Source organism: Ursus americanus, chromosome 10, assembly GCF_024610735.1.
Source record: "Ursus americanus isolate L20-20 chromosome 10, mUrsAme1.1.p, whole genome shotgun sequence".
Classification (NCBI taxonomy): domain Eukaryota; kingdom Metazoa; phylum Chordata; class Mammalia; order Carnivora; family Ursidae; genus Ursus; species Ursus americanus.
The window spans coordinates 63135910-63152877 of record NC_142136.1 but is presented as its reverse complement, the minus strand read 5'-3'; the positions used below and the strand labels follow the sequence as shown (position 1 = coordinate 63152877).

The 16968-nt window shown below is 41.5% G+C and overlaps 1 protein-coding gene across 5 annotated transcripts in view; it reads right to left on the bottom strand.

Moving 5' to 3' along the window:
• The window catches only part of SMAD9 (SMAD family member 9), a 73967-nt gene that overhangs the window by 16435 nt on the left and 40564 nt on the right, over nucleotides 1–16968 (bottom strand). For 2 of the 5 annotated variants that reach the window (XM_045796948.2, XM_087865177.1), the window contains 3 exons: nucleotides 9359–9995; nucleotides 3829–4092; nucleotides 78–188 (listed from right to left, as the gene is read on the bottom strand). In XM_045796948.2, coding sequence (XP_045652904.1) covers nucleotides 78–188; nucleotides 3829–4092; nucleotides 9359–9770 — 787 coding nt within the window. In that variant the 5' untranslated portion in view covers nucleotides 9771–9995. Of the gene's footprint in view, nucleotides 1–77; nucleotides 189–3828; nucleotides 4093–9358; nucleotides 9996–14067; nucleotides 14104–16968 lie in introns of all 5 variants that reach the window. The other 3 variants (XM_087865179.1, XM_087865178.1, XM_087865180.1) reach the window with 3 other exon arrangements.

Here is a 16968-nt window from a genome sequence, read left to right as displayed (position 1 = left end):
GCGATTTGATTTGTTTTGGGGTAACAGGAAATGTTCCCAGAAAACAGCTACACTGAGCCGTTCATCTACCAATTTACCTCCATTAGGCATTGACAGCACTAAATGACTATCGGCTGTGGCATCTACGGGTCGGCCATTCTGGGTCCCTGGGGCTCCCGTGGCATGATAAGGCGGGGGTGGTGTGTCAACTAAAAGAAAGCAGTAAAACAGAGGCATGTCAAACTGATAAACTACACAAAGACCGTCAGATCCAACCCTTCTTGCTCTGAAACTCCTGGGCTTGGGGGATGATGATATTGCTCAGAGAGGCCAGTCATGTCATAAGGCTATTCTGCAGTGACACTAGGAGTGTCACACAGAAGAAATTGGTTGTCCTGACATCCTCACTAAACGGTTGATTAGTTTTCCCTCTGACTTGGAGTTATCGAAGAGTCCTAACTTCCAATGACTGCATGGTGAGATTTTCAAATCGAGGAGCTATTCTCCTAGCACAGCGGTCTGTTGTCCGGCTTTCAAAACAGAAAGCTAAACTTTCTTTGATGTGAGCTTAATTTTTCAATTCCTCTGCTGCCATGGATTGTACAATGGCCACAGGGACGAGATGTTTCTGGGACATTTCCACATATGCCCCCCAAACACACAACAGCTGAAACCGGATTATATCCTTGCACCCAAGGCATGCGGAGAAGGGCTCCTCTCCCCAATCAGATCCTGTAACTGGACAGTGATCATGGTTAGGCAAATGCTGTGCATTCAGAAGATAAGATGTTACCAGAAAGTAACTCACAACACAATAAAAACTCCTGCAGCTGAGGAAAAACTCTTCAGCGAGAACCTCTGAATAACTGATTCCTCCTGTACACATTCCTAATGTCAGTTCAGAAGTCTTGTTACGTTAGTGGTGGATGGAGTTCAGTGGCATGAAAAGTTGAATCAGTCTGCCTTTGTTGAATTGAATTTTGTCCATTCAAGTGGTTCCCACACTTAAGTGTTCAAAAAATCACCAGTGAAACTTGTTAAAGGTGCAGATTCTTGGTCCCACCCTCAGAAATTCTGAGTCTGGAGGTCAATGGTTGGATGTAGCCGTGTAAACTTACCGGCACTGCCGGCAGTTCTAATGTAGACCACATTGTGCAACCATGGATAAGGCATTTTCTCGTGAGAAAATAAACTACAAGCCTGGTGGAAAAGTTATAGAGCAAGGTGGCTCTTCTGCAGGTCCTTGAGCACGTCTATCTATAAAACTCAGGGCTGAACATAGAGTCACCACATCACCATATCTACTCCTAGGCATATGCCGAAAGGAGCTGAAAGCAGGTGCTCAAGCAGATGCTAGCATGCCAGTGTTTAGAGCGGCGATATCCACACCAGCCAAATGGTGGAAATGAACCACAACCAACGAATAGATTTTTTTAAAATGTGGTACACCCATACAATGCAATATTGTTCAGCCAGAAAAATGAAGTAACTGACCCAGGCTACAACATAGTTGAACTATGAAAACACTACGCTAACTGAAATAAGCTAGACACAAAAGGACAGATATTGTATGATTCCACTTCTTTGAGGTACCTAAAATAAGCAAATTCATAGAGACAGTAAGTGGGTTAGAGGTGACCAGAGGCAGGAGGAGGGGGGAGAGGGAGAATTGGGAGCTCTGCTTAATGGGGACAGAATTTCTGTTTAGGTGGGTGAGAAAATTTTGGAAATAGATGACGGGGATTGTTGCACAGAACTGTGAATGTGCTTAATGCCACTGGACTGTACACTTAAAAATGGTTAAAATGGCAAATTTTCTATGACATGTATCTTACCACAACTTTAAAAATTAATGTATGAAAACCACTAGACTGCACAGTTTAAGTGTGTGAACTGTATGACGTATGAATCGTATCTCAATAAAACCGGTAAGAAAAAATTGAGGGGCTGAACCAGTTAATTTCAGATTCTCCTTTTATCTATGGGTCTGTTTTCAGGTTGCGTTTTGCTATTAATCGTTCAGAAAAGAATTATTTTTTTTTTAAATTAAAAGAGCTATTCCCTCCGTGAAAACTGACCAGCTCCAGCACAGGTGTTGGGGTCCGTCTCTCATGGACGGGAAGAGGGGAAAGTATCACCCTGTTAGTTTCACCAGCGCAGGAAGACATCAGTACAGGCAATCTTTACAGCACAGATATGTTTCAAGTAAATCCGTATACTGTAGACATAATTATCCTCCCGTCCCTTAACCACGACTCTGTCCTCAAATGACTTCTCTTCCTGTTGTGTCCCTTTCCTGGTGAATCCAGCCCCTTGTAAGACAGCAACCATCTCCTCCCCTCTGTGTGGATGACTGCTGAGCTTCCTCCCAGAGTTTCAGCCTTCACCCCCGCATCAAGTTCTGTTGAGTCTACCTCCTCGAATTCATTGTCTTCTTTCCATCCCCACATCCTTTCCTTAGTTCAAGTCCTTATCATTACTGGCCTGGACTGCGACAGCCTCATTGCTTCCTTACCTGACTGTTCTCAACGGTTATTACCTCTTGAAGGTCAGAGACTCTTGTCAGAATCCATCATTGCACCTCTCGCAGTAGCACAGTGCCTGGCACTTAGTAGGTGCTCAGTCATCACTTACTGACTCAGTAACATCAATCTATAGCCCTGCCCTCTGGCCCTGGGTTCCAAATGCCTGTGTGGTGATTCATTTACTCGGCAACCGACTGCTGAGCAACTACTGTGTTGTAGGGTCTGTGCGACACATATAAAAGAGAAGACGACTGGCAGTTGAATAGGAGAGATAGATAATGAGTGATTATATCATGTAGTGTGATAAATGCAATAGCAGATGTGTATGAAAATAGTAGCTGTACTGCTGAGGGGGCAAAAGGAAGAACTGAATAACTCAGAAAGCAAGGGCAACTCCTTTTCTAGCTTCCCATATTTTATAAGTTCTGCAAGGACCGGGACAATTTCTACCAATCTTTTAATCCTCCTTTCAGCTCCCTAAGGCAATGCTTGTATATAATAAAAGTTCCATAAATATCCATTAAATAAAGGAATATATGAGCCCATGAATGAGGCAGACTGTAACATCTAGAGCCAGGTGAGTTTACGCATGCCTCGAAGAACCTGTCACTCGGGACACGACTTATCTCACACTCATGACGTGTAGATACATCTCTTCTTCACGGTCTAACTTAGACCCACTCTACAGGCGTGGCAGCACGTGCAATTTTGACAATGGGCTTGGGTCTCCCTTTTGCACAGGACATCCCTTCCATAGGCTTTTTCAGTTCAGCAAACGTTTACTGAAGAGCTCTGTGTTCAAGATGCTGTGCTGGCCTCACACAACACAAAACGAGAATGCACTGGCGAGGGGAGGCCTGACTCTGCCCCAGTGAAGTTATGCACACTTCTTTCGGAGACAGGGACTCCCTGTGTTTATTGAAAGAGACAGCCAAAGAAAAGGCCAAGCATGGACCCCTCACGTTGCTTGCCCTCAGGCCAAGTCTTCCTGCTTGGGTTAGAGAAGTATTTTATAATCTTATTTCTGCTACCTTAAAAAAAAAATCCCTGGAAATTCCCAGAGATGCTGTTCAAATGCATTTAGTTTCTTCCAGAGGATGAGAACCAGAAACCAGAGCAAAGATATGTTGTAGCTACAGAGTAGCAGCTCTCGAACGGCCCTGATCTTAGAGGCGGGCAGGGTGCAACGGCCCACGGGCCATGGCCATGTAAACGGCAAAGCTCCATGTGAATGTTAGTAACAGTGACTGTGATTATGACGGTCCCACCATGACTGACTGTGCTGGGTCACACTCCATGGAGACGGACAGCGGCTTTTACTGACCTGAGTGTTGATAGGGGCTCTCTGGCTCCGAGGGGCTTCCTGGGGAGTGAGGGTAGCCAGCGGTGCATGGGGACTGTGAGAACATGTGCCCGGGCCCCGGCGAGGGAGGGAATGCCGAGCACGGAGGCTGCTGGAAAGAGTCCGGGTAGGTGGCGTTGTGCGGCATGAGAGGCTCACTGTGGAGGGAGGCGCTGCGGAACTTGGCCAGAAGGCTGAGCTGGGGGTTATATTCACTGTGCCTTGGCACGAGGACAGGCGGCAGCACTAGGATGAGAAAGGAACCAGTGGATTAGAATTGAGCATTGGCTCGTCGGCACAAAATCCAGTGGACACTTGCTGTTTGGGTCTGTCCATTTTTTCATGATAAAACTCTGTTTTCTGGAAACTGCCCACCCACCATTCTCTGCGCTTATTGTAAAACTGCCAATTAAAGTCTCATCGTTTCCCAGAAAGTGAGCTGGTGAAGCAAACTAAACACCAATGTTTAACACTTAAACACTCTCCTTGCAAACTGAATATTAAACAGAGTATCACAGTAAAAAGTTTAGAGGTGAATCATTCTGATGTCAGCACTCCTATTCATTCCTACCACAGAAATTACCAGAGCTGCCCTATTATCTGGCCTTCTGCAGGCCTAATTGTTTGTGTCTTCCTTTGATTCTGCCAATAAAGTGGTTTGGTTTTTTTTTTTTTTTTAAGGCAAAATCGGTTTCTAAGTGATGCCCAGATATTTTTCTTGGTCTCTGAGACCATGTTGAATTATTCAGATGGCCAGCCTAAATTTTAGGCTCAGTAGTGCTGCTAAAGTTAAAAAAAAAAAATCTACTTGTCTTTACCAGGAAGATTTAAAGGCATCTAAAAATTATTAGATAAAAGATAAACAGAGTAATAAAAATGAATAAGTAAAAGATAAGCATCAATAAGAAAACTTATAAATAAAGCCCTTTGCATGTTTCTTCTGGGTTCCATACTTAAAAAAAAAAAAAGTGTTTTTGATCCTGATTCTGTATAAAAAGTTAGGAATGGATGCAATTCTCAAGGGCAAGTATTATCCAGGCATTCCTAGTTCCTATTGACTTCTAAAGTGTCACAGTGGCCGGCAGAGAGAAGATACTCAATAAACGTTGTGGTGCAAAATGTGATCCATGTAAGTTCCAGAAAAAGAAGCAGAGAAAACAGGGAGGAAGTGGTCAAAGGCAATTGCAAAGGTCTTCTCAGGGAAAAGAATTCTTACTCCCAGCTCCCACAACGGAAACCAATACAATAGTCAAAAAATAACATACGCTATAAACTAAAATATAGATACCGGAGATTTAAAAAGAGGAAGAAGGAAGTTAATATAAATTACCTAAATCCTCATCTTTTGTATTAGTCAATGAAATTATCTAAAGGTGAAAAGTTTAGAAACAGATATGTAAGCATATTATGTAGGATTACCTCCATAATTTCTTTACTAATCAATGTATAAACACATTGTTTATAAGTGTAAAGTATATTATCTAGAGTTATCTCCATAATTTTTAGTAATAATGGAGCGAACAAGCAGAACAACTAACCAAGAACGGTTAAAAGAGGTTGTTCCTGGAGATGGATGGGGTAGCTCTTCTTTTTAATTACACTATTGACTTGTTACCACATGCAAGTATTGATAAAAACTCATAAAAAGTAAATGTTTTGGAATAAACAGACAACAACAATAGCAATGAAAGAACAATAACATCAATCACAAAGTCTACCACTTTCCCACCATCATACATTTATCTCTTTTTAACAAGCAACCGTTTTCCGTTCTACAGGTAGAAAATAAACTCAAACAGGTAAAGGAAAAGTTTTAAACTAAACCACACAGTTGAGGGTGGCAGAGAAATAAATGATTTCTTCCCCCTTTAAAAACCAGTCTGTGCATGTACGTGTATCATGTACAACATTACAGAACACTCAACGTCATCATCCCAAAATGAGCTCAATGAAGCCGTTACGTTTCCTTGCATGTGTTCCGCGCACGTGCAGGAATAAAAAGGCAACCCGCTTCATGAACAGCCTGAAAGGGAGGAACCGACGGAGGAAGTGGGATATGGCTTCTTTTGCAATGACTCTTCTTCATCACAATGCGAACAAGGTTCAAACAAACACTCGTTTTTCTTTTTTGGTTGCAGAAGAAGTTGGAATAATCTCTGTGATTCCAGCTGCAGTGTAAAATATCTATGGTGTATCCCTAACATCGTTTAACATAAATGATTCACACCCTCTGGATGCAGGGACTTTTATTTCTTCGTGAGCCAAAGATCTGAGACAGCAAAAGGAAAAAAAAGAAGGGTTCGTTTTCCTTGTTTGAAACAAATGTCTTGATAATGTATTTTTACTATCCATGTAAAACCAAAGGCAGTGATTTTTGTAAAGAAAACCGCTGGTATCATCCTGGTTGTTATTCAGCTTGACTGGCTAGTTTACCTTAGATTTGCACTGATCGTATTTTTAAATACTTCCACTCAAAACATAGCTGTCTTAGTCCATCTGGGCTCTTATAATAAAAATGCCATAGACTGGGTGGCTTATAAACAATAGAAATGTATTTCTCACAGTTCCAGAGGCCGGAAGTCCAAGATCAGGGTGCAGGATGGTCAGATTCTGGGGAAAGCTCTCTTTGAGCTGCAGATTCTGATCTCTTGTGTTCTCACATGGTGGCAAGGGATGAGGGATCTCGCTGGGGCCTCTTTCAGAAGGGCACTAACCCCATGTAAGGGTCTGTGCGCATGACTGAATTACCTCGTAAATAAAGCCCCCCCCCAGTACCATCCCCTTAAGCATTAGGTTTTCAACAAAGGAATCTGGGGGGAGGGCATCAACATTCAATTCATAGCAGCAGCTATTCCTAATTACTAAATTCTCTTTCTAGATCGCAACTGCTACTTACAAATATGACATAGTGAGATTACAGACATTGGTTTCAATTTTATGCTACCTTTTCAATACAACGCTATCTTAACAACGAAGCATTACATGGGGGACAACAGTGGCAGGGGTTACTCGCATATGGGGTGCAAAGCAGAGCTGAAAAGGCTTCTGTATCTCTTTCGAAAGTCATGTGGTTTTTATACAAGGGTATTTTATGTAAAGAAGAAATTATACTCCTGAAACGAGCTCCAGTGGCATGGAGTAAAATCATCTACGGTGCAAAAACACTTTTTGCATAGCAGCTACTGCACCCAAGCCACTCGAAGTGAGATTTGGGGGCCGGTAACACTTTCCTGGCTGCAAGGTACCAGTCAAGGAAGATACAGTATTGAAATTGAGAGTGAACGTTTAGAAACTTTGATAGCAATTTGACAGACTAATTCTATATCTGTTGAAATGCAGATATAAAATATATTGTTATAGTAAAAAAACAAAACAAACCTAGGCTTGCATTTGTAAGTCTTCTTAAAATTTCATTTGCCTAGTAATTTGTTCGTATTACAAAAGTATTGATATTTGAAGGATCGAAAATTTAAAAATTAAAACTGGTCCTTCATTACAGGTAGTTAGAAAAGAACTTAAATAAATGATAAGAATGGTTGTGTGAGTGAAAAGAAAATCAGAGTGCAGGCTTCAATGTTCCCAAACATTGTTAAAAAATGAGATTTCAAACGCAAAACTTAATTAAGCTTTATGATAGGAACCCAGTAAACTTGCTTAACATTAGCATCTTCATTGTTCTCAAAATATTTACTTTAAACATAGCCAGAAAGGTAAATATAAATGTGTTTTTTCTAGTAAAAAAAATCAAGGTTAGGAATAAAAAAATCCTGGATGGCTTAAATATTACCTTAAAATTAATACAATCTCCACCCATCTTTCATTTTGAAAACTCAAATCTAAAATATAAGATATGAAATCTATCTGCCATATGTAAAAATATTCACGTTATCATTTCTAAAAGAACCTTAAACTAAGGTTCTTACAAATAAGCCTTTAAAAATAGGTTTTCTAGGGGCGCCTGGGTGGCACAGTTGGTTAAGCGGCTGACCCTTGCTTTCAGCTCAGGTCGTGATCTCAGGGTTGTGAGATCAAGCTCCCAGTTGGGCTATGCACTCAGCTTGGAGTCTGCTTGGGATTCTCTCTCCCTCTGCCCCTCCCCCACTCGTTCTCATGTTCTCTCTCTCAAATAAATTCTTAAAAAAAATTTAAAAATAAAATTGGATTTTCTAGTATTCAAAAGGAAAACCAGAGACATTTAACAAGGTACTTCTTGCAATGTACATTTTACAACTACATTCCTCTGGAAGAGAGAAATGATTTCTCAATGAACATTTTTTTCATTGGCTATATTTTGAATGCTTAGTATAACTCAAATCTTTGAAACAAAAAAGGTATCAATTCATTGTCATAAACTCGGACCTGAGTGACTTTTTCTTTAGTATGCAGAGAGAGCCCAGAGAGAAGCAGGAGAGAAAAGAAGAAAGCCTTACGTATATGACCTAGTGAAAACACACCGGATTCACCAGGACTTTCTCAACAGTCTCATACAGGGACTCAATCCTGGGATGAAGTGACCATGAGAAGCATCCACACCCGAGCAGTTTCACAACACGATGGCAAGATGTAGGAGCCTGAAAGGTCTCCTTGCTACGACCACTGGTGGCTGGGCATGACTTCTCCATTATTGCTGTAAGATTAACTGAACCCTGGGGTCAGGCGGCAGGCTGGACTCCCACCACGGCCTGCCAACCTAGACAGAACCATCTTTTAATGGACATGGGCCATTTTCCAGAGCTCACGTGCCAGCCCTTGGTCTTCTGGAATGAGGCAGATGACCAATCAGGGAGTGGAAGCTCAGATTAAAACTGCATCCCTGTAGGCACAGGAACACTCGATCCAAAGAGAAATGGAGTCAAACTGTTACAGCCAGTGTGAAGGATGAAGGTAAACACCAGACTGCAAAAAGGGGGTGAAATATGTGTCTGTGCACACGCTGTTGGGGGTGTGAAGAGTTTTAGAATGATACCTTCTTATATTTAAAGCCACATTTCAGAGCAACTGTCAATCTCTGCTAGCCCTTTGCTTTCATTCCTAGAAGGATTTGCAGCAGTTCTTTCACTGGCTGTTTGCTGACCCAGCTAGGAGATACTTGCATATACCTGAGCTTGTGGAAAGTGGCAGCAAAATCCTTTAGCTTAGTTCAGTTCCATTGAGGGAGAGAGGATGGGAAGGAGGATGTTTATTTTTTACAGTTAATCATATCAAGGCAATATTAAAATCTTCAAAGACCCCAAGAACTGGAAAAACATGATGATGATAACTCTGAAATACATCCAAACTTCATTTTTCAAAATCAAACAAAACGTACATGTATGATGAACTTACCTTCTTTCTAGATTTTTCTGACTATAAAAGTTTGCATTACTTCCTCAAAACTGAACCTTCCTCTCTTCCTTGCTTTTGGTGGTAGTGGGGGGGGTCTTTGTCTTGCTGATGCCCCATCACCCCTCATCAACTAGGACACAGCTCCTCAACTTTTTAAATAAACTGTAGTGTCAGGAAGAGAACTCACCTGGGGTCTCCACCCGGCGGTAGTGGTAGGGGTTAATGCACACCTCTTTCTGCTTGGAGCCGAATGGGAACTCACAGCACTCTAGTGGCTTCAGCTCGTGGTGAGACTGCAGATCAGGCCAGCGCCACACTCGGCAATAAATAACATGGGGTAAACCCTTGCGGTGGGACACCTGCAGCCGCCCATCCAGGGACCGGGGAATTGTCACACATTTGCTGGGCTGCCCCGGACAGCTGAGGGCCCTCTCCAGCTCATCCATGGCTCCTTTCTTCTTCTTTAATTTCTTCACTAACGAGTCTACCGCCTTCTCTGCCCACTTTTCCTCTTCATCTCCTTGCTTCCAGCCTAGCAGTCTCTTCACTGCTGGGCTGGTGAAGGAGAAGAGGGAGCTGATGGGGGTGCTGGAGTGCATAAGAGGTGAACTGCAGGCGTCCAGGGCAAACAGGAACTGGACAGACAGCCCGTTATTTCCTGCAGGGCCTGAGGGAAGAACGCAGCAAGTAACTCTCCAGGGATGTCATAGGTACAAAATTTCCAGCGATGTCATAGGTCTTTCTGTTCTAAGGGAAGTAACTGACCGATTCAGGTTGGGAACTGGGTTCACCTTCTCCTAGGCCCTAGAAGGGAATGGCCAACTCTGAAAAACAAACAAACAAACAAACAAGACAAAAGTCTAATTAGCTTCATCAGGATAATTTTCAGAAAAAATTAGAGGTTGGATATAAGGGAGAAAATTCTCTTCAAATGTTTTAGACTTGAAAGCTCTTAGTCATCTGTGGCTCTTACCTCTCTACTATCCCCTTACCCAAGTCTTGGTAATTCCGCCTTCAAAATGTCTTTCAGATTTTGAAATTTCCTCTCTGTTTCCACCAATATGTGAGGCCTCGCCCACCTCACCACGCTCCTGGATTACAGCAACAACGTCTGAAGTAGCTCCTCCCTTCCAATTCTAATCCATTTATTCCCCAATACAAGTTTTAACGAGTCATTTTCCTACTTAAGAAATTACAGTGTCTCCCTCATTTCCCAAATATAAACTTCTCTGCCCGAGAAGATATGAACTGACACTTTTCCAATGAAGACATACAAATGGTTAACAGACACATGAAAAAATATTCAAAATCATTAGCCATCAGGGAAATTCAAATCAAAACCACACTAAGATACCACCTTACGCCAGTTAGAATGGCAAAAATTGACAAGGTAGGAAACAACAAATGTTGGAGAGGATGTGGAGAAAGGGGATCCCTCCTACATTGTTGGTGGGAATGCAAGTTGGTACAGCCACTCTGGAAAACAGTGTGGAGGTCCCTTAAAAAGTTAAAAATTGAGCTACCCTATGATCCAGCCATTGCACGACTGCGTATTTACCCCAAAGATACAGACGTAGTGAAGAGAAGGGCCATATGCACCCCAATGTTCATAGCAGCATTGTCCACAATACCTAATCGTGGAAGGAGCTGAGATGCCCTTCAACAGACGAACAGATTAAGAAGATGTGGTCCATATATACAATGGAATATTACTCAGCTATCAAAAGAACGATTTCTCAACATTTGCTGCAACATGGATGGGACTGGAGGAGATAATGCTAAGCGAAATAAGTCAAGCAGAGAAAGACAATTATCATATGTTTCACTCATCTATGGAACATAAGAAGTAGGAAGATCAGTAGGAGAAGAAAGGGAAGAAGAAAGGGGGGGTAAACAGAAGCGGGAATGAACCATGAGAGACTATGGACTTTGGGAAACAAACTGAGGGCTTCAGAGGGGAGGGGGGTGGGGGAATGGGATAGGCTGGTGATGGGTAGTAAGGAGGGCACGTATTGCATGGTGCACTAGGTGTTATACGCAAGTAATGAATCATGGAAGTTTACATCAAAAACTAGGGATGTACTGTATGGTGACTAACATAGTATAATAAAAAATATTAATAAAAAAGATAAAATAAACTTCTCTGCCTGGATTTTGAGGGCCTCTATAATCTTCCCTCAACATGTTCATGCTTCTTCCTTTCTCAATTATAGTTTGTGCAAGTAATTCATCTTCACTGTTGGAAAAACATATAAATGGAATAGAAAAAAAAATTAGTAGGACACTAATAATCTCACCACTTAAATATATTCTTCCAAACTATTTTATAGGACAATGGTTTTCAAAGGACCAGAGAGTTCCTATAGGGGGGCCTCAAAGTCCTCTCTTCCAACTACATACCTGTGTGTGCTAGATTTTCTTCACGTGTTTCAACTTAAAAAAAATATGTCACAACAGATGATATGCAAAAATATATAACAAAAGATGATATGCAAAAATATATCACAACAGATGATATGCAAAAAAAATACGTCACAACAGATGATATGTTATTAACCAGGCATTAAAGAGATTTGCAGAGATATAAAACAGTAACAGTTCTTTTGGTAATTCTTTCTAATTACTGTTTTTAATATAAAAATGTTTTTGTTAATATGTAATGGGTTTATCATTCTCTTTTAATGAATCAATAAATTTTTTTTAAGTTTCTCAGTCTTAATTCCCAAAATGGTAAAGATTGATAGATATAAGCCACATAAACAAAGGTTCTTTGGAGTTCTCAATAATTCTTCAGAGCAGAAAGGCATCATAAGACCAAAAAGTTCGAGAACTGTTTTTTTAGAAGTTACGCATAGTCGCAGTACATAAACATGTACACGGAGAAGTACTGCTGTCATATTTGTTATCCTGCCTGAAAATCAGCCGAATTCTCCTTCGCCCTCTCATCCAAAGGAGACATTCTTTCCCAGTTATTCAACAGTCCCATTTAAATTTCCTGAGGTAGAACCACACTTCCTCTTCTGCAAAATAGTTGGCTGAAACAAAACCCTCTCCTTCTTCCAGATTCTGGATACCAGCTACCTTATTCATGTTTAAAGTGTCTCTTGGTAACATTTTGGAGCAAGCAAAGTCATTTTAGTATTTTAGAACCAATCTAGCTCAAAATCTCCAACAACTGCTTGTTTGGTATGCATCAAATATCACTTTCTCCCCCAGTTCCCTGGAGGAGGAGTTGTACCTTTCTGAGTACAATTATATAAACTTCTCCCGGCAAAGGTGCTACCTAAACCCCTGCTGCGGTGATGGGTGTCAGGCACCCCAGGGGAGCAGGATGTCAGCCTGGTTACACGCAAACTGATGAGTTTAATAAGTAGACAGAAACACCTGCATCACCTTCTTCCTCGTATAGACTTTATTTAGCGTTGTACAGAGAGGTAAACTCTGATGCAAAGGAGACTTGAGGGCTTGATAGCTGGGTTTTCTCACTTGGCAGTTTGACTTACACTCAGTTTTATTTGGAAAGGTTGATTTTGTGGCTTAACGATCACGAATTTATAAAATACAGTTAAGTCACTGCGTTCAAGTTTTGTTTATTTAATCAAGACAGGCCGCCTGAAAGCAATGGTTGAAGAGGATTAGGAGACTTAAAGAGAAGTAACAAAATGCAGAATAACCTGAACCCCCAAAGAGCTTCGAATTCTGCTTAGTTTTACACGGGATTTCTATGAGTACATTGTGAAATAAAGCCTTAAGTTTGCGTCAGGGATAGATAAACCTTTTTATAAAAATGTTCAGCAGAGTTAAATCAAATACCCTTTAAAAAAACGTTGGCTCCATGAGACAAGTAATGGTTCTGTAAACCAGGGTTCACTGTTGTTGTTTTAAACCATGGGTTCCCATCTATTAATGACACATGACATCAGTTTATTCAAACAAAATAGCTTTTGTGCAACAAAACAGACTATATTGCAGGACAGCTTACAACGAAAGAGTATTACTTCATTAACCCCTTCATTCACAGGGCTGTGCTCTGTGTGAGTGTGTGTGGACGTGCACGCACATATGCTGAGGGTCCCCGTGCAATGCACAATGCAGTGCAATTTGGTACTCTGGCGTACAGTCAAGACAGCCTGAAAAGCACTACCTTAAACCAGAGATCCTCCAGCCATGTCTGTCTGAGGTTCCCCTTGATGAGTGACTTTCTGGGCCACCATCACTCCTCATCTCTTGGGGAAACACTGAGACTTGTCAAGAATGTAAGGTCTGAGGAACCCTGGCTCTGTAGTCTGATCATGCTGCCACATTCTGAGCCTTTGTAATAGTCTCATAGTGGCTCCAAAACTGTGCTTTTATTGCTACAAGACCCAGTGCCTGTCGCACTACACAGAGGCCCTGGCATGGAGGGAGACCCCAAAGAGTCCAATTCAGAATCTCAGACTATTTAACACCAAAGGCGTTAGAAAAGCCTCTGGGTAGGGGAGAAAGAGGATAGAAAATATCGAAGAGTTCGGGTTTAATAAAACTAACGAGTAGGTATGCGGATGTTCAAGTAATATTCTCTACACTTGCTCCCATGTTTGGTATATTGTTTACTAGAGAAAGTAAATTCAAAAAGTGAATCAGACTTGGACTCTCACTAAGGTTTCAGTTCCTATTTGTCCAGGGTGTCACTTAAGGCTCATTAAGGCTATTCCACTCTCACTCATATAAAGTTTTTGCCACTAGTAGAACAAAGGGCCCCTTGTTTATTTCCAGCTGGTCGTCACACTGACATCAACAGTGTAGCCACCCCCCGCCCCGCCCCATGCAAACTTGTTTAGTAGTGTCAACCTGGCTCACAACAGATTTCCACTGCCAGATAATTTAAATGCCCACAGACTATCTGCTCAAACTCACCACGTCCTCCTGAAAGCACCGCTGCCCAGGCTCACCCTAATAAGTAAAAGAGAGCAGGGACGTTATTAAAAAATGGTTCCACAAATAGGAGAAGGGTTATTAATATTGCGTGTAGTTACTCTATCCCTCTAAAGTACAAAGAAGAATGAAACAGAATAGATTATAAAGATGAATGTATGCGAAGGGTTTATGTATGCAAACTAAACAAAAACCTGACCAGATAATTTCTGCAAAATCTAACAAGAGCTATGGAAGAGAGATGCCAGAGGTGGTTACATGAAGAAGAGTCCTTGACCCAACCCTGTGGGTTCTGGAAGGATTTTGGAGATGATAACTGAGTTGCACTTAGAAGGATTTAGGTTACTAACTTGGCAGATTAGGATAATCTACTAATTCTTTTTGTGGTTAAATTCTCACTTTCCTAAGAAAACTGTCTATCCCTTGCCACAAACCAACTATGTGATCTCTCTGGACCCCCTCATTTCCTCATCTACAGATCAAGCTCGCTCTCCCTGTAAGGGTCTGTCCAGGCAATAGTTCCATGACTCCATGGTTGCTGGCTGTACCTGCCACATGGCACTGTGTGACTTATATAGTGGCTATTGACGCTACATTGCTACTCCCCCTCTCCACCCACCCCCAGGACAGTGCAGTCTGAGACTGAAACCTTCACTCAGGAAGCTATATGACATAGAGCAGGGCCAAACAACAATTTTTCCCCCTACAGTTCTCAAACTGACCCATTTTATAGCAAATGTCATCCTCCAACACCACATGATTTTCACTTTTCTTTCCAGATTTTTGTTTCTTTCTAGTGTTGTTTTTATTACCACTAAGGAATAAGAGTGAAAATGTATGCTTGGCATTACTGTGTTCGACATCCCTTGCAGGGCCTTCCTCAAGGCCTTCATCACCCCAGATCTCCACAAATGCCGTCTGTTGGCCGTTAGAGCTTGCCTTCTGTGAACGGAAGGACAAAAGCCCCATCCCATCCATCCTCCAGTTCACTCGTGGTCCACTTCACGAACAGCATGAAACAGGACTTTCTTCTTTGGGCACGTGAGTTTTACAATAAACCCCAACTGAGGGAACAAAAAAACTTCTCATGTTCAAGTTTTTAAAATAAACAGGACCACTTAAAAGAAGAGCAGCACTGACCACGTGCACACACCATGCTTTAAGTGTACATAGTTCTACCCTAAAATCCAATTTGCCAGGCTGGATAAAAGTTTGGGAGACATGAACCTTTCATTTTTAAGCTGCCAGTTTACATCAAACTCCCGTTAGCAGTTACTCAAGATTATTTTTACCTACTGGCCTCCTTGGAAGATTCAATTGGTGATTTTAATTCTGAAGAAAACAAAATTCAAAAAATTGCCGTTTAAGATGAAAATGTTGGCTATCGGCCCCGGAGCAAGTCTCAGCACTGCACACAAGGAACCTCTGAACGATCCTTCGTGGGCACTGCTTCTTGGTCAGTGTGGCCAAGAGAAGTCTACACCACCCACCAGGCTGTACGCCATCATCAGCCCTGGGGCACGGGAGGCATGTGTCCATGCTGCAAGGGCCCATCCAGAAACACTCGCCATGACAAAATGTTATTGTTTCACTATTTGTTTTGTTTTTCAATTTTTTAATCTTCTCAATTTGACCCTCGAATCCATGGTATCCCTTTAAATCTCGTTAAAGGAAAGGACTGTCTCCAGACTACTTTTGTAGCACTTTCTGTATACTAGTAATTAATATGGTCATAACAAGTGCTTTTAAAGTATAAAAACAGATCCAAAAAAATGTCTACCTAGAAAATAGTTGGCTGTTATTATCCCTATTGGCATATATATATCATGTGTTATTACTCTATACACCTGAAGAGAAACCAGGCTTCGAATGCGCGTGTGCACACACACACACACATATTGGATGTACATTTCATTAATTTGACTTCATCCTCACTTAACTTAGTCTGTTATCCCTATGTGTTTCAAATGAGTGGCAATTATAACTTTGTACTGTAAAGTATAAATACCTACCCCATACACGTACCAGTTTAGTGTCACTGGATAAACATATCAGTTGTATAAACATGGAAATGGCATCATGATTTCATATTCTGGGAAAGAGGCTTTTCTAGCTGTATTCAGAACTTTCCTACAAATCCGTGAGAGGGCAATTCCTGTTCACAGTCTGCTAATTAGCATCTTGTTGCAAGGAAGCATATCTTCTGACCATAGTACCAAAGGAAGATGACTGAGATGCATCTTTATAATAAAGGCTCAATTCAAGGAGGGCCATGATGGAGCTTTGGGTCATCTATTGGACATCTGAATTGTCTGCTCATTTTGAGTGACTGTGGATATGTGGATTTTTCTAGGGAGACAGTCCATAGGTATTTTTCTGCAAATTCTTAAAAGAACCTGTGACCTCCAAAAAGTTAAAAAAAAAAAAAAAAGCACTGAGTTAGAAGAAAGAAGAACAGAAGAAGGTAAGAGAGAGAAGGGGAACAAGCTGAAGAGACTAAAGAGAATTATTGACTATTCTAACTAAAATGGAGGAGAGCCTTAAAAAGACTAGAATCAGAGGGTTTTGGAAAGATGGTGGAGTACGAAGCACCGGAAATCTGTCTCCTCATCTAGATGATGATTATTACCCTAGCAGGATCTGTATAACATAACTATCCTGGAACTCTAGAACCAATCGAAGGATTACAGTTTCCACAGGAATGGCTGGATGGTAAATGTGGCTAATTTGGGTCAATTTCAGTCCTTAGCCCAGTAGCAGTGACCAATTCCTTACCCCTTGGCAGGCAACCATGCATGTGTTTCTGCAGCACCTTGCACTCACTTTTCAGGAGTCAGGGAAGGCAAGATGGACCCTGTCCTCCAAACATGAGGGATCTGATGA